The sequence below is a fragment of the Oryzias latipes genome, chromosome 8 (assembly GCF_002234675.1).
Source record: "Oryzias latipes chromosome 8, ASM223467v1".
NCBI lineage: Eukaryota > Metazoa > Chordata > Actinopteri > Beloniformes > Adrianichthyidae > Oryzias > Oryzias latipes.
In genome coordinates this window covers 18,791,008-18,811,786 of record NC_019866.2, presented here as the reverse complement: position 1 = coordinate 18,811,786, position 20,779 = coordinate 18,791,008, and the positions used below count along the sequence as shown (strand labels likewise).

General features: G+C 41.4%; 1 protein-coding gene across 1 annotated transcript; it reads right to left on the bottom strand.

The window, feature by feature from the left end:
* Positions 1-5,420: 5,420 nt before the first annotated feature.
* Positions 5,421-20,243, bottom strand: LOC105354617 (GTPase IMAP family member 8). Its single transcript, XM_023957723.1, has 6 exons — positions 19,660-20,243; positions 18,686-19,241; positions 11,786-11,883; positions 11,519-11,650; positions 10,821-11,411; positions 5,421-6,998 (listed from the first exon to the last, which is right to left on the bottom strand). Exons 1-6 carry the CDS (start codon positions 19,688-19,690, stop codon positions 6,925-6,927), a joined length of 1,482 nt encoding a protein of 493 aa, XP_023813491.1. The 5' UTR covers positions 19,691-20,243; the 3' UTR covers positions 5,421-6,924.
* Positions 20,244-20,779: the final 536 nt, after the last annotated feature.

Genomic DNA, 20,779 nt, shown 5'->3' with positions numbered 1-20,779 from the left:
GTTTAGTAAGTATATTTTTTTTTTGGCAAATAATGTTCCGACGCAATGCATTGGCAAATATAAACCACAATCTAGTGAGCATCGATGTTTCCAGGGCACTCCTTTTTGGAATTGTAGATTCGGACAGCACTACAAAATGACGAATGCATTATATAGTGAGTAGTGACAGTATCCTCAGTCATAAATATGGTGTAATCCTTTCATTGCACTCATAATCACTACTGTGGACACCTAAGTAGCAAAAATCTTCACCAAACAGAATATATTTTACATCATAGTTTATATATTTTAGCAGTTTTATTTTACAACACTCAAACGTTCTTCTTATTATGACTTCACAGAACTATTAATGTGGGGGGGCCACAGTGGAGATATATAGTGATGGAGAAATCAAAGCTTCCTGAACCACAATGAATCAAACTGTACTGAAATGGTTCAAGGTTGTGAAGCATTTGACAGACTGAAGCTATAGACCAGAATACAAAACTGCCTCAGAACGGAACAAAAAAGACCAGCATGTCATGAAAGAGTCATCACATGTTAAGTCATGTAGCAATAAAACTTATGATTTCCCAAATCTGTTTCTTTTATAGAAAATCATAATGTAGTTGTCACACAATGACATTTCATGTATAAAATATTTTAAAGCAAATACTGTTTGTTTGCAATATCAGTTAAAAAAATAAAATGATCTCTAAAATACCAAATTCATAAAAGAAATAGAACTGTGAAATCCTTCTGCTAAATTAACATTTTGGCCTATTTGTGCTGAATGCGTGGATAAACATATTTATTTGGAGAAATGTAATATTTATAAATCAATGTCTGATTTCTAATTTCAGTAAATAAAATGTTCTACCAAATTAACCTAAATATTCTCCCTTTGTGTACAAAGGAATGAGATCACAGCGACGATGCAGCAAAGACTCTTCTTCACCGCTGTGTAGTGATGATGGAAATTCCAACTCTTCTTATGGAGAACCATTTCTTCTGGCTCGGCTCCCTAAAAAGAGCCCAATCTTTCAGCTCCCAATCAGCTCTGCAGATTGTTTTGTTGCTTTAATTATTTTATTAGTAATAGGAAATTATGCACAAAATGATTTGATAATTCTAAAAAAACGTGTTTTACGTAATATGTGCTTTTTAAAATTTTTATATATATGCATTTATTTGTTCACTGCTGATAAAATGTAAAAAAAAATATATATATATATATATATAAAGTACAAAAAAACTACAATCCTCCTAGCAACTGGATAAATTTTTAAAATATTTTTTTTATTTCTAAACAAATTTATAGTGAAACAACACAAAACATTGCAACCACAACACAAAATATACATTAAAATGGAGCCGCCACCAGTGTGTGAATGTGTGTGTATGGGTGAATGGGTCTGACTGTGAAGCGCTTTGGGCCTTTGAAGAAGGTGGAAAAACGCTTTATAAGTACACGCCATTTACAATATTACCATTTAAAATGTGACACAACAAAACATATAAAATAAAATAAAAAGATTTTAATCAAGGACAGTATAAACTGTCATTTAAAATAACTAAGTGTCTGAGCTTTGAGCAGCTGATCTGTTTTTCAGTCAGTGATGATCTGCTCTGGTTTTCAGATTCTCTCAGTTCTCAGGTGCAGGTTGGATTTGGAGCCGGTTAGATCCTCAAAAGGGAAATGGTTCCAGGATTTGCTTCTTTTCCTGGCGTCACACATGTTCTTTGGTTGATGTTATTTGCAGGTATATTTCTGTATTATTTGGAAATTCATGTTGGGCATACGAGCAGCCAGTGGCGGTTCTACACTAACTTACTCCCCGGGCGAGTGAACCCACCCCCCATTCACACACTTCGACGACATCCTTTTGTGTTCCCATTTTTATTTACCTATTTTACACACAAAAATGCATGAATTTTCTAGACTCGTATTACAGGGGTGTCAGACTCAGTCGCACAGGGGGCCTTTATCCAAAACACGCTTTAGGTTGCGGGCCGAACAAGATAAACATTTATTGTACACACTAAAGCTAAACTTTTAAACCAATTAAACCTTTAAAACTTAACTTTTCGAACATAAATATGAATAAAAAGATGATTATCAATATCAAGAATCTTCTTTCTCTTTCGGCTTTTCCCATCAGGGGTCACCACAGCGAACAAGTCGCATGGTAAACTTGGCAATGTTTTACACCGGATGCCCTTCCTGACGCAACCCTCTCAAAGCAACCGGGCTTGGGACCGGCACAGAGGTAGAGAAGGGAATAGGGAGCAGCCCGGATTCGAACCCTGGTTTCACGGACGGAAGGCGCTGCAAACCAGCACGAGCTAAACCGGCATTATCAATATCAAGAATAAATCAAGTTAAACCTTAAATGTAGTATAATATTTGGCTCTCCATAAAAATATATTCTGTCAAAATTATAAAAATATGAAGATGCTGCAGAGCAAAACAAAGAAAGCTTGGAAATATTAATAAATATGCTTGGTGTGTGACGTCCTGTGTGTGTCTTTGTGAAACGTATCAGATGGATTTGATTTTTGTTAATAACCTGTTATTGTGACTGTCATTTTTAAGTCTTATGAAACATTAAAAACTAAATCATATAACTCATCACCAGGAATACTCCAAAATAATCCTAATAACAATATTATTCATATTTCCTTGTTTTCTAAAATGTTTCATTCGTGTCAATGAATCATTTCTGATTTACATAGCCAAAAAATGTACAAAGGAGAATATATTCAAAGTTTATTAATATGTTATAAAACTAAAAAGAACATTTATCATTTAAACAGAAACTATTTAGGCAGTTTTTCCGAAAAAAGAATAAAAGATGACTTAAAAAAGATTCAATGCATTTGAAATAATCCTGATATAAAAATGCGACAAAGGAAACCCGAGTTGAATGAACCTCTATTTAATGTCATCTGACCTTGAACAAATAATCAGACCAATCTGGAGGAGACGAAGAGGGCCTCCTTGTCCTTCAGGCGACCACACAGAATCAAGCTTTTATTTCTGTGTAGCAGAGGCCGGTTTGCCGCTTCAGACTCTTCATTCCTGTGGAGGCTAAAAAAATAATGTGCACTTCCCTGCAGACAGAAGAAGATGAGAGCAGAGGAGGAAGAGGAGAGGAAACGGGACAGGGATGCTGACCCAGGCACACCTTGAATTGCATCATCCACAAAAATGCACACATTCATTTTATAACTAGCCCTCGGTGGAAATGCTGTAATTGGCCTGGGCTTTGGTCCAGGTGGCTGATGGGTAATCTATAGTGCTGTGGAGGCAAGCCAAAGTGGAAATGGTGCAGAGGTAATATGCATCGAAGTTTATCCACGAGAAAGCAGAGTGGCCTTTGGTGGTGCTGTGTGTGTAAATGCACTGATTTAAACTGTAATGCCTTATTTAGAATGATTCTGACAGAAATAGTCGGTAGTGTATTATTTAATACCATTTCAAATGGAAAAAAAATAACTCATTGTATCTATTCAGCCAGGGCTGTCGTTGCTAAACTGCCCCTTGTGGCGGTAGAATATAATTTCCACTTCCACTCATCTTGTAAAGACCCACTTTGATGACAAAGGTGTTTTTGGTGTTTTTAACATGTTCTTGTGCCATTTTCTGATGATGGAGGACATATAGAAAGAAAATTAGGCTCAAAATTGTATTTCTGAGTATTTCTTTATTCAAATGATTTTGAAACAGGAGCAGACGAAAAACACAGTTGTAAAAAAAGCTTATTCTGGTTGTAGAAAATACGCAGGATGGGCCACAAACTCCCTGCTCTGCTCCATTCTGATACATCTGCTTGTAGACAAATAGATTCATTTACGTCTATGTTTTCCGCTTTTGAGCTAGTATCTGGCTCAAACCTACACAGCTGGATAGCTTCAGTAGTAGTCACCATTTTTGTTAGACTGGTACTGTTAGGTAGGGGGTGTGAGGGTCTATAAGCTAGCTGGATAGCATGTAAACAGACAATGGGGAGGAAAAGGGAGGGTGGGTTCCTTTGCATCAATGATCCGTCCACAACTTAGAAGCAAATTTTTAATGAACTCCTCCTGCTCTGCAGAAACTCTGTCATAGAAAACCAACACAGGTTTTCTAAATTTTGGCTAAAAACAGCACAATTATAATTAAAAGACCACTGGGAACATTTTTAAGCCTATATAACCATTCATTTCATATTTGAAAAAGGCATTTCTGAGACCCCTAACTCATTAGCATGATCCAAACCTTCCTTAAAAACCCATTGTTTATAATTCGGTCCATGTTCTACCCTGTAGTTCAACATAATTCCACTAGGGGCAGTGAGAAAAGAAGTGCTTTTCCTGCTTATTTTAAAATGACTGCTTCCATGAAATCTTAAAATCACTTGGCGGGAAAAGTTTAGCTAATTTTCAAAATTTTATGGCAAGAATAACTCATCTACTGGTATTCATTTTTAAATGACTACTTGCTGTAAAAAAAAAAGAAAGAAAAATTTATTGATATTTAATTCTTTTTATACCATGGTCCAGGTAAATTCTTGATTCTGATTGGCTGCTGGATGTACATTAAAAAGTGATAATGCACAGTTATAATGCACACCTAAAAAAAAAAACTTCCGGTCACATAGCTTAAATTTTCTATATCACTGCACTGGTTTTCTTTAAAATAAACTTTTGCTTCATTATCTGGACAAAAACAAGCAGTAAGGCCTGAACTTTCTCTCTGAACTGATGCCTTATTTATTAATCAATGCGTCAAATGGTTCAGGCTTCCATGGCGTGCGTTAATTTCTGATAATGCACACTTCGTCAGCCTTTAACCCGCTTATACCATCGGCCATTTACCCGCTTTTGTTTTACATAACACAGTTACACAATGTTAAAAACGTATGGATCAAATTTAAGACAGTGGGTAAATAAAAGGCTTTTTTCCTGAACACGCAAGTCAATATGTTTGCATCTTAAACTTACATTGTTATGAGCAAAAAACGTAACAAATCACCCAATGTGAAGTAATTGATACTATCTTTATCTTGTAAAAAATATTGCTAATTGCTTTTTTTTTTGAAGATTTTATTAAACGAATCAAAAATCATCTTAGTAAAAAAATGAAATTTTCTGCCAATTCTTTGGGCTTTACAGGGATAAAATTGTTCAAACGATGATTGAAGTGGGTCCGTAACCCTTGTGCTATCCTAGGCACTTTAAAATTGGGAGTTGGGTCATCTAGACCCACTACACAGTGTGCTGAACTTTTTTTTCCACATGATTTGTGATCCTCACTGGTGTCCATAGATTACATGAAATCTTTCCACCTTTATCCACCTTTGTCATGGTAGGGAGAACACGTCAATTTAAGGGTTGGGTCATCTAAGATAGCACAAGGGTTAATGAGAATTCCTGTCAATAAATAAGGACAAAACAGAAAAAACTTCTTTGTAGCTTTAATTGGAGTCAGTGGGAGGGCAAGGGACTGATGAGGTGATCACTTTACAGCTGGTAACATCACTTTGGCTACTTTAAAACAGAGCTTACACAGTGCTTTGCTAACAGCTTACACTTGCACATAAGTTCACACACTGCAGGTATTTGTGGATTCAACAACATATTCACAGATGGAGCAGGGATGGAGGTCATGCTCAACGGTCTGGGTGGCTTATGTCACTAGAAGCATCTGTGAAACACATCTGTGTAGGAAAAAATGAGTTTTCAACCGCGAGGCAGTGGTTTTTTGTCACTAACTGAACACCCCCCTTTCCCATATTGCATCTCTATTCTTTTAAGGTACGGTGGCGCAATGAGATGCCAGGATAGTTTATTGTTTTTTTATTTTATTTAAAGTTTCAAGCAAAAGCCAGAGGATTGAGAAGTGAGGTTGCCTGCAACTCGACAGGCACTCGGTTTGCTTGCATGCGGTGACGCAATGTTAGCTGAGGTCGCTCTCAAGCCACCTGGTCTCCCGTAAGGAGCTGGTGGATGTAAAAAAGTAGCAGACAGTAAAAGGCTATGTGAGCTCAACTGGTTCTTGAGGTTTTGTTTCTTTTTTGTGTGTTTCTTTATAGCATGCAAAAGCTTGATGTAGCCTCTCCTGGATACAGGACTGCTGCTGCAGGGCTGTGCTCCCTCTCGCAGGCTTTGATGCTGAGGCACGTACCTGGTCGATATTTGCTCTTGGATGCATGACTGCAGCAGAGGCAGCCCGCGCTGCTCCGCCGGGATCTGAGGCTGCACACTTTCAGCAGCAGCCCTTCTTCCTAACTGCTTTCTAGAGCTTTTCTTGAATGCTCAGCAAAGGTATAATCCATGTCTACCTCTTTTCAATTAGTTTAGAAAAAAAGGAAAGCTAACTGCATTTAAAGTGCAACATTTTTTACTTACAATCAGAATCATTTTTTACAGCTTAGGGATTTCTGCAAAAATTCCCCAAAGAAATATGTGGAAAACTGCCCCCTGAGCTGAATCTAATCAAACTTTTAGCGACATTTAACCTGCAATTGTTAAACGAACGTGTTTCCCACCTGGTGAGGTGGAGATGGGAAAGCCATATGCATGCTTCTGCTACATGAAGCAAGTTACAAGATATTTTAAGTTATTTTAATCTTTTAAAACCAGCGGACATTCGTATTGTTCACTTCTGTTAACAGGCAGATGTGATCCGGCCCTTTGAATCCGAGTTCATCAGTGATGCTCAAACACAGACTCTTTAGCAGAAATGTGGTTTAACCTCCACTGACAGTCCGGGCTGAGGCGCGCTCAGCGAACAGTGTATCTGGTCTAGTTTGTCACTTTACAGACTTTCTAAGCCTTCATTTTTTCCCCCTCTTCAGAGAACGTGAGGGATATCTAGATGAGGTTAAAGTTACTTGAGGTGATGCTTGGAGAACAACACAGGTGAGTCGGTGAGCTTCTGCCTCTTTTGCTGCCAGCCCGTCACTGTAGCATGCATCCTCTGCAGTCGTCCTCTGGCTCTGTGTTGTCTGAAGAGTACGAGCTCTCCTCACTCACTGTAGAACAAAGCACACAGTTCAAATATGAACCATTAAAGATATGAAAATATTCAAAAATGCTTATTTTGTGAGCATCCCGATGAAAAATGGGTTCCTACAAAGTGGAGACCAAGGCAACAAAAAGGAGGGAATATGGATGTGAAAAGGTGGAGTGGAGCATCTTTTATACTAAAAGTGAGGAGAATTTTTGTCATAATTTATAATTTATAGAAATTTGTTTGAGCAATTTCTTTCAAGAAATTAACAAAATTTGTGATAAAGTAGAAAAAAACTGCAATATAACCGACTCTAAGTGAAAGGGAGCCTTTAGTTTAACAAAGCAGAGCAGATTCCTTATCTACCATTAGCTAGCAGTGCTTTAGACAGTGGGAGGAGTCAATTACAGCACTGCATGATGGGAAAAGTAATTTCAGAAGTGTAGCTCCTGCTCGTGAGTGCACACATATGCTGTATGCTACACTATTGAATCGAATCGTAGGGAAAGTGAATCGTTTACCTACTGCCTACCATCATATTTATGCTGAAAATGTCTAACAGTTGTGTTAAATTAGAAAGGATTAGTTATTTTGTGTTTATTAGATTACACCGGGCTCAGTAGAAGCCAACTATAAGGTTTTTCTTCATAGTTCTTTGCTTATTAGCAAATTAAAAAAAAAAAAAAATTCTGAATTTTTTGTTTTTTTTTGTAAAACACAAATCATATATAGAACCGAAACAACACCGTGACCCAAAAATTAAGGTTTGAACCAAACTGTGGGGAAAGTGAATTGTTGCATCCCTGGTGTTTACCTGTAACTAGCATGTGGATTCTGCGCGGTTCTGCGTCTGCGTCTGTCATTTCAAATTTCCTAATCCAGATTACAGGGTTAAGATGCAGGAAGATTATGGGTCGCCTCAAAACCATCTTGTTTTGACAAGCAGTCCTGCTCTTGTTTATGTTCAGTTTTAAAGACCCATTCCAATGAAAACTGTATTTTTAGTGTCTGTAACAAGTTCTCTCCCCCGTCAGTTTGAGAGCTCGAGTGATCCCCGGAGCTAAACTCTGGCCTTTTATGAGAAGTTCAATCAAGGACCCAGTTACGTCGCCTGGATTGGCGTCACCGAGGCCCCACCCTGGAGCACCTGGTGACTGGGGCTCTTCCCACGGGCCCCGCTCAGGCTCAGCCTGAAGGAGCAACATGGGCCCACCACCCGTAGGAGACCTCAAAAGGGGCCGGTGCAAATTGGTTTGGGTGACTGTTGAAGGCGGGTGCTTCGGCAGCCCAAACCCCGGTCATGGAACTTGGCTTTTGGGACATGGAACGTCACCTCTCTGGGAGAGAAGGAGGCTGAGCTTGTGCACGAGGTTGTGAAATTCCGGCTATACCATCCACCATTCACCTCCACACATAGCCTGGGCTCTGAAGCTCAGTCCTTAGAGAGGGTTGGACTCTCTAAAACTCTGGATTTGCTCATAGTGAGAGGCAGCGGTCTGGTATAAGCTTACTCATGAACCCCCATCTTAGCCATTATGCGGTCACTGTATCGGTCCGTTGTGGTGAAGAGAGAGGTGAGCCAGAAAGCAAACTTCTAAATTTACCAGTCGATCTTCCTTCCAACACTCACCTAATGTGATGAGCTCTGGGTCATGACCGAAAGAACGAATACAAGCGGCTGAAATGAGCTTCCTCCGTAGGGTGGCTGGGCGCTCCCTTACAGATAGGATGAGAAGCTCGGTCACCCGTGGAGAGCTCAGAGTAGAACTGCTTCTCCTCCACATTGCAAGGAGCCAGTTGAGGTAGTTTGGGCATCTAGTCCGAATGTCTCCTGGACGCCTCCTTGGGGAAGTGTTCCGGGCATGTTCCACTTGGCGGAGGCCCCGGGGAAGACCCAGGACACGCTGGAGAGACTTTGTCTCTCGGCTGGCCTGGGAACACCTCACCTCCCCCCAGAGGAGTTGGAGGAAGTGGTCAGAGCAAGGGAAGTCTAGGCATCTTTGCTTAGACTGCTGCCCCCGCTACCCGGTCCCGGATAAGCGGAGGAAGATGGATGGATAGATGGATGTAACAAGTTCTTGTAGCATTTTTTCATGATAGAGGAAATATGTGATGAAAATTAAGATTAAAATTGCGTTTCTAAGTATTTCTTCATTTAAATCGTTGTGAATCAGGAACAGCTGAAAAAATACGTTTGAATAAGCTAGAAGTTGTAATGAACAATCTGCTACAATCGGCAGGCCCCAAGCTCCATGTTCCGCTCCATTCTGATGCATCCGCTTGTAGGTGACTATCAGGGGTGTCAGAATCCAGGCCTGGAGGGCCTACGTGTCCTACATGTTTTCCAACTATCCTGCCGATGAAGCTCCTAATTGGCTAAACACACCTGATCCAGGTAATCAACAGCAGATAAGATAGGGTTTCTGGAAAACTGGCAGGGGCCCGGCCCTCAAGGCTTGGATTTGGGAACCCCCAGGCCTAGATCCATGAACATCTTAATTTTTCTTGTCTGGCTCCAAACTGTACGGCTGGATAGCTCCAATACTGCTCGTCATTTTTGTTGCACAGCTAATGTTAGCTTGGGGTTGTGAGGGGCTGTATAGTAGAGGTAGAGGGTGTAAACAAAGGGATGATGGAAAATGAGTGTACTCCGCATCAACAGTTCCGCCCACCACTCAGAGGCAATTTTCTGCCACTCTGCATAATTTATGCCCACTAGGAAACCATTTAGAATAGATCAACATATGATTGGGGGTGGACTTCAAAGAATGACATGCACTTCCCATCACTGTGTGTTTTCCCAGCGGCCTTTTGGTAATCACGCCATTTTTAGCCAAAATCAAAAAGCCTGTGCCATTTTCTAGGATATAGTTCCTGCAGTGCGGCAGAAGTTCATTTGAAATTTGCCTTTGAGTTGTAGGCGGGACCTTTGGGCCTGAGCAATGCCGCTCCCCCTTTCCCTCCCAGTAGCTGAGAACTCTCTGTTTACACTCTCTCTTGCTAACTTACAACCCCAACCTGACATTAGCAGTGCAACAAAAACGGTAAGCAATACTAAGCTATCCAGCCGTACAGTTTTGAGCCAGATACCAGCTCAGATGAGGAAAACAACTACGGGGTGCTCCAGATTATTAGTTTTCTTGGAACTTCTTAATTGGAAAACAACTGGAGAGGGTTCACTCAGTCTAGTTTTCTTATACAGTCAATGTTAGTAACGTGAAAAAAACACAGATGGACACTGTGGTATAGTCACGTTGGTATATTCACAATAACACCTAACCTTGCTTGCAACAGAAGGAATCCATATATAAGGCACATTGTTGAAAAAAAAAAAGGTAATGTAAAGGGTAGCTCATAGTGCAGAAGACACAGTAGTCGTCTACAAGATGCTACATCAGAAAGGAGTGGAGTAGGGAAAATGTGGCCTGCCTGGCCTTTTTTTCTACGTCACAAATACAGTCTATTTTAAACGGCATCTTTTCGTCTGCTCATGATTCACATTGATTTGAATAAAGTCAAAAGTCATTTTAATCTTAACTTTCTTTATATATGTAACTTTCTTTATATATGTCCTCCATCAGTAGAAAAATGGCAAAAGAGAAACACCAAAAACGCCTTTTTTATTAGATCGGGTCTAAAACCAATAATGGTCGAAAATCTTCAATATAATGAAGTGACTCTACATAACAATGAAAAACAATGATGTGAGCAACACGCTCACGCACACATTTAGGATGCTGTAGCGACAAATGTTTGATGTGTGTTAAGATATGTGTTAAAATAAACCTTTGTTAACTTGCTGAAATCTGTAACACGCATTGAGGTTGTATGAAGTAAGACTTACACCACTCCGTCTGGATGGGGAGGAAGGCCTTGTCCCCGTTCTCCCGGATCATCTCTTCTATCTTATCCAGCAGGACCGAAACACTCCTGTCTTTGCCTGGTGTCTTGCTGTCCATCACGTGGTAATAGTTCCCACAGTACTCCAGCAGTCTTTGCAGATCCCGCCCGCCTCTGAGGATGTGCTCCTCAATGGGTGTGCGCCCCAACCAGTCCCCACAGCTGAAGAGCACCATGGTGTGGAGGCAGGCATCGTCCCCGAACAGGGTCTCTATGTGAGCCAGCAGCGTTCTGCGTTTCCTGGCTGTGAGGGAGGAGACGACTGGCAGGACCAGCAACAGGGTGTGGGGCCCAGGCCGCAGGAGAGCCGCCCCGCGCTGGGTCTCTTGCCGGATTCGCTTTGGGGTTCGCCTCACTGAGAACCAGTCCCAGCCAGGGGTGTCAACAATGGTGACCCGGCGGCCACAGACCAGCGCTTGCCTCCTCAAACACAGCTCCGTCTCCTGGCCTGATTCAAAGTACCGCCGACCGAGGATGGAGTTCCCCACTGAGCTTTTTCCAACGCCCTTCCAGCCCAACAGCAGTAACCGCAGCTCTGTTGGCAGAATCCAGAGAGAAACTGAATGAGCCAAAGAAAAAAATCATCATAACTGGAATCAGAGGGGGAATTTCCTTCATCCATCATCATCGCAAAACTCATACCTCTGGGGGGTCCTCCAATCATCTGCTCCCGTTGTCTTGCATGCTCCTCCATCCGCATCCTCTCTTCCTCCAGAGCTCTCCTGGCCTGTTCTTCCTCCAAAAGTATCAACTCGTTCACCTCAAAGTACCAGCCTGCATGGCAGTATCAGTGAATCTTTTAGTTTCTGCTCTCCAACTCTAACGGAATATACATCACAACTGCCGAAATCCAACGTTTTTAAAAGCTAACAAGCACAAAAAACAGACAGAACAGCAGGTACAGCTTACCTTGGTTGTCAGTGATCATTTCCTCCACCTTCTCCATCAGTTCAGGTACTTGGGTGTTGTCCTCCGTCTCTTTTCGCGTGTTATCAAATGAGTGGTACCTGCAACACGTTTCAACACAAAAATTCAGCTGTAGACCTTTTATTTTTTAATTTCCCTGTTTGTTTGTTTTTCAACCCTGAAGGGAAATGTATTAAAATCTGGAAAGGAAAACAAAAATGTAACGTTGCAAGGGTTTTGGCAAATCCATTTGCAATTTTTTATGTAAACATACTTTGGAAAAGCATTTTATGGCAGTCTATCAAAAAGAGTGACAACTCAGTCCATTATACCTTGATAATATACATTTGTTAAAGAAGTATATCAAGTCACAAGCCTGTGGTATTTAACCTCTTTATCTCATGGAAATTCATTCTTTATTTCACTAAGTGCTTTGATATTTTAATTTAACCTTTAAGCTTCTGAAATAATTTACAAATAAAGATTTTATGTTACTATTTTTTGGTCTCACACAAAATGATGATTAATTTCAAAACTAAATAGTAAATGACTGTAATATGGATTGTCGTCATCTTGTTTTGGTGTCAATAACTCTGGATTTTTTTGACCCACAGGAAAATGATCCAATCTGAAAAGCCAAAAACCGCCAACCACCTAAAGGAAATGATCATTTTTGTGTCTTCAGTGAACAGAGGAATCGATGGCCTCTGTACTGTACGTAGAGCGGTTTCTACCAACTGCAGAGTACGGTGTCCATGTTAGGACTTTTTCAAAATGTAACATGTCTTGGAAAGTCTTTATCAGAGTTATTGATCTTCACAGTCAAGTCTCAGCTTTACAGACATGAATCATTATTTTTTTGGCTATGTTCTCTGTAATGTGTCTTTAATTTAATTTTATTTTAAAGTGGAGCGTATTATCCTAATGTTGTGGAGTTTTGTGTTCCAAAGTGGTAAGAGATATTTTTGCCAAGAATGTATACTAAAGTTAGACTGATGGGTGGTTCTCCGAGGTCCCCCAAATCATCTGATGATTGGCCGATTTCCACCCAACCCCCCTAACCGCATGTTGCCTTCCTACTGCCACTGTTCGATTGTTAAAAATTGTACAGTAGCAGTGCAGGAATTTGACAACGGCCATTGGCACAGGCCAGGCGCCGAGCGATGACCAGACGTCAATCTTTCTACCCCAGCCACAGTCGATCCTGCATATAAATGAGGAGACAGCATTGATGCTCATTATGGCAAAAGCACCACAGTAACTCTGAGACCTGAGTTTTGGCATATTGTGGTTGATGCTGAGAAGAATACAAAGAAGACAGACCTTTGTGCTTACTGCACTACTAATAAAAAAGAGCAACTCTAACAAGAAGGGTGAAGAAAAGTTGTTGGGTGAGGCTGGGGTTGGAGTACAGAGTGTTCCTTGGACAGTATATACAGTGGACTAGGGGTTCTCATTATGTCGATCGCGATTGACCGAAGGACATGTGGGTAGATTGCAGGCTATCAAAATTGAATAAGCAAAAAAATGAAAATGTATGTGTGTGTGCATATATATATATATATATATATATATATACACACACACACACAAACATACATTTACATTTTTATGCTTATTCAATTTTGATGGCCTGCAATCTACCCACATATATACTCATCCATGCATTTGTTACGTCGAGGCTGGATTACTGTAACTCCTTGTTAGCAGCGTGTCCTAAGAGTTCCTTAAGAAGTCTCCAGCTTGTTCAGAATGCAGCTGCTAGATTGTTAGCTGGAACCAGCAGAAGAGATCACATCACTCCTGTGTTAGTTTCGCTCCATTGGCTCCCAGTTGATTCTAGAATTAAGTTCAAGATCCTCCTGTTAACCTATAAGGCCTTACATGGAATGGCCCCGTCCTATATTAAGGACCTCATAGTCCCTTACCAACCAATCAGAACACTTCGCTCGCAAAATGCAGGACTGCTTGTGGTTCCTAGAATTAGTAAAAGTACGGTTGGAGGTAGAGCGTTTAGCCACCAAGCCCCTGTCTTATGGAATAAACTCCCAGCTCATGTAAGAGAGGCCGACTCAGTTTCTACATTCAAAGCTAGACTGAAAACATTCCTCTTTGGACAGGCTTATTGTCAGACTAGTTAGTATTCAGAGATTATTTAACTTAATGTTAGTTTGTTTAAATTAAACTTAATAATAACTATTTCTTTTAAAAGGCTGCTAGAAGTTGAAGCTGGGGTAACTATGGTACACTGGGGTTCTGTCCTCTTTCCTCTTTCCTTTTTTACTTCTACCCTTCCTCTCCTCTATTCTTGATCATAATTTATCATTTAGTTCTCCATGCCTCTGTTTGGTGCAGTGCGATTCATGTATTGTCCCTCTTTTCCTCTCCCCTCCTGGGGAGTGGGAGTGCTTCCAGACTCCAGTTGGCTCATCCGTGCTCCAGTTCCTGACCGTTTACCTCGCCTTTGCTCCTGCTCCTACACCTGGCTGTGGATCCTGCCTCTGGCTCATCTCTGGCTCGTCTCTGCTCTGTACCTGACCGAGTACCTCGTCTCTGCTCCTGCTCCTACACCTGGCTGTGGTTCCTGTCTCCGGCTCGACTCGTGCCTTTGACTGTCCCGATAACCACGGCTGGATGAAGCTCGTCTGCTGGACTTTTATATATGTAGTTGTAGATTTAGATAAGTTAATTCTTCTCTAAGATTTCTGGTAAATCGCCTGTCCGTCCTGGGGGAGGATCCCTCCTTCATGTGGGCACCCCTGAGGTTTCTTCGTTTTTTCCGGAATCCGTTTTTTTTGGGAGTTTTTCCTTACCGCGAAGGGGGGTCTAAGGGCAGGGATGCCAGTATAGCTTAGTCAGTTTGTTAGTTCATTTTAGTATTTTTCTATTGAACTCTTTGTATTCGTGATCCTTTTGATTTAATGTTTTACTTCGAAGCCCATCGAGACGACTGTTGTTGTGATTTTGGGCTATACAAATAAAATTGAATTGAATTGAATTGAATTAAAAATTGAATTGAATATATCTATCTATCTATCTATCTATCTATCTATCTATCTATCTATCTATCTATCTATCTATCTATCTATCTATCTATCTATCTATCTATCTATCTATCTATCTATCTATCTATCTATCTATCTATCTATCTATCTATCTATCTATCTATCTATCTATCTATCTATCTATCTATTATATATATATATACACAATATATATATATATATATATATATACACAGTATTTTCCCCTTATTTGCGGGGGATAGGGACCAGAGAGACCCGCGAATACGCAAATAACGGAGAACCACACCCCACCCCTCTCCACCAAAGAATGTCCGTCACTGATCCTTTCTTATCAAAAACACTTCTGAAATATTTGTGATGCTTTGTAAAACATTTATTAATGAACATTGCTCAACATGAAGATTTTTTTTTTAATTCAGAGTAATAGAGTGTTTTGTAGTGTACTTTATAAACCACATTAGGAGTGTCACTCTGTCACTCTGTGTCTCTGTGCCTTAAAAACAGAAGCCCGTCCTTCCCCTTCATCAGCTGTGCGAGAGGGCAGCTTCTTTCAGAAGAGGCCAGTTTCATCCATCATTCATTCATCTAGAGGATAATTATTCTCAGTGGTTATCTTCCTTAGTGTTTCAGGATATTTACGGGTCGTTTCTAAGGCAGCTGATGCCATTTCTCTTAACAGGGGAACAAACTTTGGTTGGTAGGTTGGCAGGAACCTGTGGAAATAGCTGTGAAATATTCCTCAGCAGTAGGCAAGGAAGCCGACGGGCTTCATCTCCGCTCCCCTCCTCCTCTGCAGAACCTCCTTCGGACGCAAAAGTCTCAAACAAACTTGAACTGAGTTTTTGTGATGAACCCGCCGTGGCCGTCTGATTTTGTAATGATGTCATCACCATATGACTGCCTTTCACATTCATGACCACGCCATCAATTTTTCTAAAAATTGCATTTTGGCAGCTAATCTTGAAGATTCTGCCAATGCCCCCCATTGAACGGTGGCAGTTGTTTTTGTGACCGTAGTGGACACATGGGGTGGATAAAAATTTTAATTTTATATTTCTATTTTTAAAACGCTGGATGGAATGAATTCGTCACTGTTTAGAATCCTACAAGGGACATCAGAGATGATGGGTTCAGTGATTATATCATTGGTACAGATGATCTTTTTATATTGTAATAGTTCTTGGTTAATGTGGGAATTGAAAAAAACAACAACAGGAAAGGGGGTTTTCCTTCATCAAAGCCATTTTTTTCTGTGATCTGAAACACTACAAACCACAACTGGACAATTTTGGTCAAGGTTTGAATGAGACACACCACTAATCTAAGAATTTCTGTAATAATAAATTATTTATAAGTATACAATAATAAATAAATAAATAAATAAATAACGCCCCTATCACCCTTCCGTGGGTGGTTTCTCCTCCAAGCTCGGGTCCTCTACCAGAGGCCTGGGAGCTTGAGGGTCCTGTGCAGTATCTTAGCTGTTCCTAGCACTGCGCTTTTCTGGACTGAGAGGTTTGAGGTCTTTTCAGGGATCTGTTGTAGCCACTCCTCCAGCTTGGGGGTTACTGCCCCGAGTGCTCCAATTACCACAGGCACCACTGTCACCTTCACTTCCCAGGCTTTCTCCAGTTCTTCTCTGAGTCCCTGGTTCTTCTCCAGTTTCTCAGCATCCATTCATTCCACATTCTCTGCATGTAACACTTCTGAGTGGGATTGCTTGAGTAGTAGCGAATATATATAATATAATGTGCAGAATATGGACTGAAAACCCCAAGTTCAAAATGGGAAATACCTCCGAAGGTGGTAGAGAATGACAGGGCAAAGATCCTGTGGGACTTCCAGATCCAGACTGATAGGATGGTAATGGTGAACCAACTATTGTAGTGGTGTATAAAGAACAGAGGAAAGCTGTTGTGGTGGATGTGGCAGTGCCAAGCGATGGGAACATCAGGACGAAAAGCGCAGTGCTAGGAACAGCTAAGATACTGCGCAGGACCCTCAAGCTCCCAGGCCTCTGGTAGAGGACCCGAGCTTGGGTGAGAAACCACCCGCGGAGGGTAAGAGGGGCGTTTTTTTTATACAAAGTGGCTTCCACAGTGGCAGACAAACTCCAATGATTAAAAAGGCATTTTTTTGGATCTTCACTTAAGCCAAAGCTGCATTTCCTTAAACCTAAAGATTTACAGAAAATCTTTGATCTCTGTATTCCTACACAACTCTCTACAGCTAACCTATAAGTGACCACAAGGATTTAAAGCCTTAATCCCACCTCCATCCTAGGGTATGTTACTAGATACTTACAAAATTAGTACAAAAATTAATCATATGAGGACAGAATGTGTAATCAGTAACTCCAATTTCCATTTTCTGATGAAGGAATTATGGTTATAATCTGCTTTTGTTCTGATATAATGGTGTGTTTTAGTTTTATCTTTATTGTCCACTGTCCACGCAGATAATGCATTAAAGATGAAAGTCCATGTAATAACAGACAAATGTATTAGGGCGCTGGAATTACAAGGATAAGAAGACTATCTCCGGCCAAATACAGCTCAATTGCTGCTTTTGTTCCCCTCCTCCACATCTTTTCCTGTCTTTACTGTCCTTCTTTTAGTTCTCATTTCCAGTTTTTTCATTTCTTATTAGAATTCTAATGGTGGTTTTGGGGCTGAATATCCTGAATGAATGAATGAAAATTTGAATTCTAAAAGTGACACCATTTAATAATCACCACTAAATTCGAGTCCCCGATCGGTCAAAGTTTGTGCGTTTAACTGACAATGCTCATTCAATAGCCACGTAAAGCCCGAAAACGGTTGTGGCAGCTTGAACGCGCGTTCCCAAGGGCTGTCTACACGTAGCTTTAGATTTAAGACGGTCACGAAGCATTTTGCCAGTGAAGGAATACACTGAAGGACTGCAAAGATATTCAAAAAGAATTGTCTTGTCCAACAGTGGATGCGGTTAATTTTTTCAAAACAAAAGCATAGTCACATAGAACATAAAGGTGGATTTAAAAATGCACTTAAGTAAGATCAAATGACTTTAACACAACATAACAGTGTTTGAGTTTATTTAAGAAAACTTCTTGGACACGCTAGAAATGTGGTTACTTTTGGATGGCTAACTGAGCCATGGGGTTTAAGTCAAATTTGTTCGTTCGTTCGTTCGTCTTTTTTTATTTTGGACTAGTGAAACAAGTGTAAAATAACAAAATAAGACAAAAACGAGACTAAACTTGCAAAAAAAAAAAAAAAAAATGGCTCACAAGATGTTTTTTTGGTTGCTCCTCAATCTAATTTGAGAAAATATAGTTAATTTATTAAAAATGGGTCTTTATTTTTTCCTTTTTATTCTCTGAAAGTGCTTTAACCCTTCAACATTCATTATTACAAGCCAAGTCTGCCCCACTAACTGTACAATATAAACCTGGACTAAATGCATGGTACGTCACCCATAGAAAATGCCTTGCTTCTGGTTCAAACCAAGTGAAGTTGCCATTTTGTCTGCGATATTTCTTTTGCCATGTTGGAACCAGATGTCCTCCTTAAGCCTTGATTGGCCCATCTACATTTCTATGGCAACCACTCTCTACAATCAGGGATGAGCACATTAGAAGGCCACACCCCTACCACTGAAAGCGAGCTCTGGAGAAGATGTACTACCCTGGTTGTATCCCAACCCCCCTGACCCATTCCTGCCTGCTGACGATCAGCTGCATCAGGTGATTCCAGGTTAGAATTGAACGAACGCACCTGATCTAGATGCTAAAGCAGGGCAGCCATGAATGGAAAACAACAAACGTGGCAGTATTTGAGAAACAGGGTTGGGCAGCCCTCCTTTAGACAGAAAGTTGACAAAACCACTGGGGTACCTGCTTCCACATCGCTCCACCAGCCACTGCAGGGCCTCTCCGGTGTTCTCTATGTGTTCTTCAATGAAAACACCCTTGGGCAGCTTGTCCACAGATGTGAAGAGGACAATGGAATACCTCCAAGTCCCTCCACCTAAAGCCCCTAGCTGCTCCTCTGCAGCCCTCCTCTCGATTTCAGTAAAGGGTTGGGTGACTGACACCACCAGCAGGATGGCATGGGGTCCAGGAGGACAGAGAATGGCGCCCATGCAGGGCCCCTCACTGTCCAGGCTCTGTGCAGGCCGCGTGGGGCTGTCTGACTCGGCGCCGGCGTTGTCGGTGGTATCGGCGTCTTCGTCGTCCTCTGGGTCAGACGGGATGGCCCACGGTGGGGTGTCCACAACTGTGACACGTCGGCCGTAGATCTCTGTCTGGCCCACGTTGCTATGTGTGGTCTCCGTGTCGCCATCAAAGACATTGTCCCCCAAAATGGTGTTGGCCGAGGAGGTCTTACCTGAACGGGGGCCGCCCAAGATGAGCAACCGGCGCTCAGGGGGATGGCGGCCTCTGCTGTCCCCTGAAACAGAAAGAAGTGATCCTGATTTTCCCCACTATTGTAAATCTATCTATCAATTGCTTCTTTCCTTTTCATCTAAATACTTTTCATTTCTTCCCAGCATGCTCTTCTTCAATTACTGCTGTCCTTTCACGTTTGAAAAAAAAAAAAAAACAGGGTCAGGGAGGACTACTGCTTCCAGACAGAATGGGATGTGAACAGAATAAGAACTGTTTAATGGTACAGCAGCCATGAGGTGTGATGGATCATGTGGGGGACAATGTGATTAGCAGAGGAAAGTTTACAGACTGATCCTCCTGGCAGCTCAGGAAGCAGAGCCGGGCAACAGCCTCCTGTCAGACCGAGGGGTGTCAGCTTACATGGTATGCTGTGATCACGATGAAGGGTGATGATGAGGAGGAGACGGGAGCTGGCTCACCAGTGTCAGAAGCAGAGGACACAGCAGCCATGTTATGCGAGGAACCTCTGGCTTCCTGCTCCTCAGCCGCCCTCCTCCTTCTGCGTCTCGTCTCCACGGTGGACTTCTTTTTTCTTCACTTCTTCAGAAACGCGGAATGGCACTCGAAGAGCTTCCAGCTGCAGCGCTTCTCCTCCGCTTTGACCCTCATTCTACTGCAGTCCTCATCTTCCTGTCCACGTTCACTCCTTATCTTCTAATGTGACTCATTTTCTCTGCTGTGATCTAAAACCCTCTACTCCTCTTGTTTGCTTTCTGTCTGCTTTTAGGAGGAGAAGGGAAAGATGGTGTAATGCAGGAGGCTGGGAGCCAAATCCACCCCTGCTGCTGCAGCAGATCCAGAAGGATGTCTCTTCATTTTATATTTATTTTATTTTCTTAAAGAAGAAACAGGAAATATGTTCCTCCCACTCGCTCCTGTCCACCAGCAGCAGTCAGTGTGGCTCTGAATGCAGACTGCGGTCAGGGGGACAGATGGAAGGATGGATGAACAGAAAAGAGGGAGGGATGGAAGAGGAGGAGGAGAGAAAGAGGGAGCGCTTTGCTCTCTGTTCTGCTTACAGCTGGGTGTATTCCCCAGGTGGTGTATCAAACACAAACACACTTATGTAATCCCGACAGACCTATAAATATTGAAAGGCAGGAACAGAGAGCGGCAAATTTAAATATTAAAGCAAAGTCATTGCTTACATAACACGCAGAAGCCAATCAGAGAAGGGAAATAAAATATTTACTCCTAATTCAAAGAACTGTCGCCTTGCATGCATCAGGTAGAGTCTAAATAAAGTCGACATTCTGCTCGAGGGAGCCGAATCTAAATTTGGTGTGCGCCATTTATCAGGATTTTACGGTAGTCGAATGAAAGGCACTTTCCAATGCTTTCAAAATAAAAGCACCTGTTCAGCTTTTACAAGCATTGACTTTAAGAGAGCAGGGGGATAATCCTAAAGGCACGTTTAAACTATCCTGAGTTTAACCCTGAACGGCAGTGTTTATTCATGTTTAATGTATAATTTTAAGGTTCTGTGATGTTTTTTTTAAATAGTAAGAGACATGTCCATCCATACGTCCGTCCGTCCTT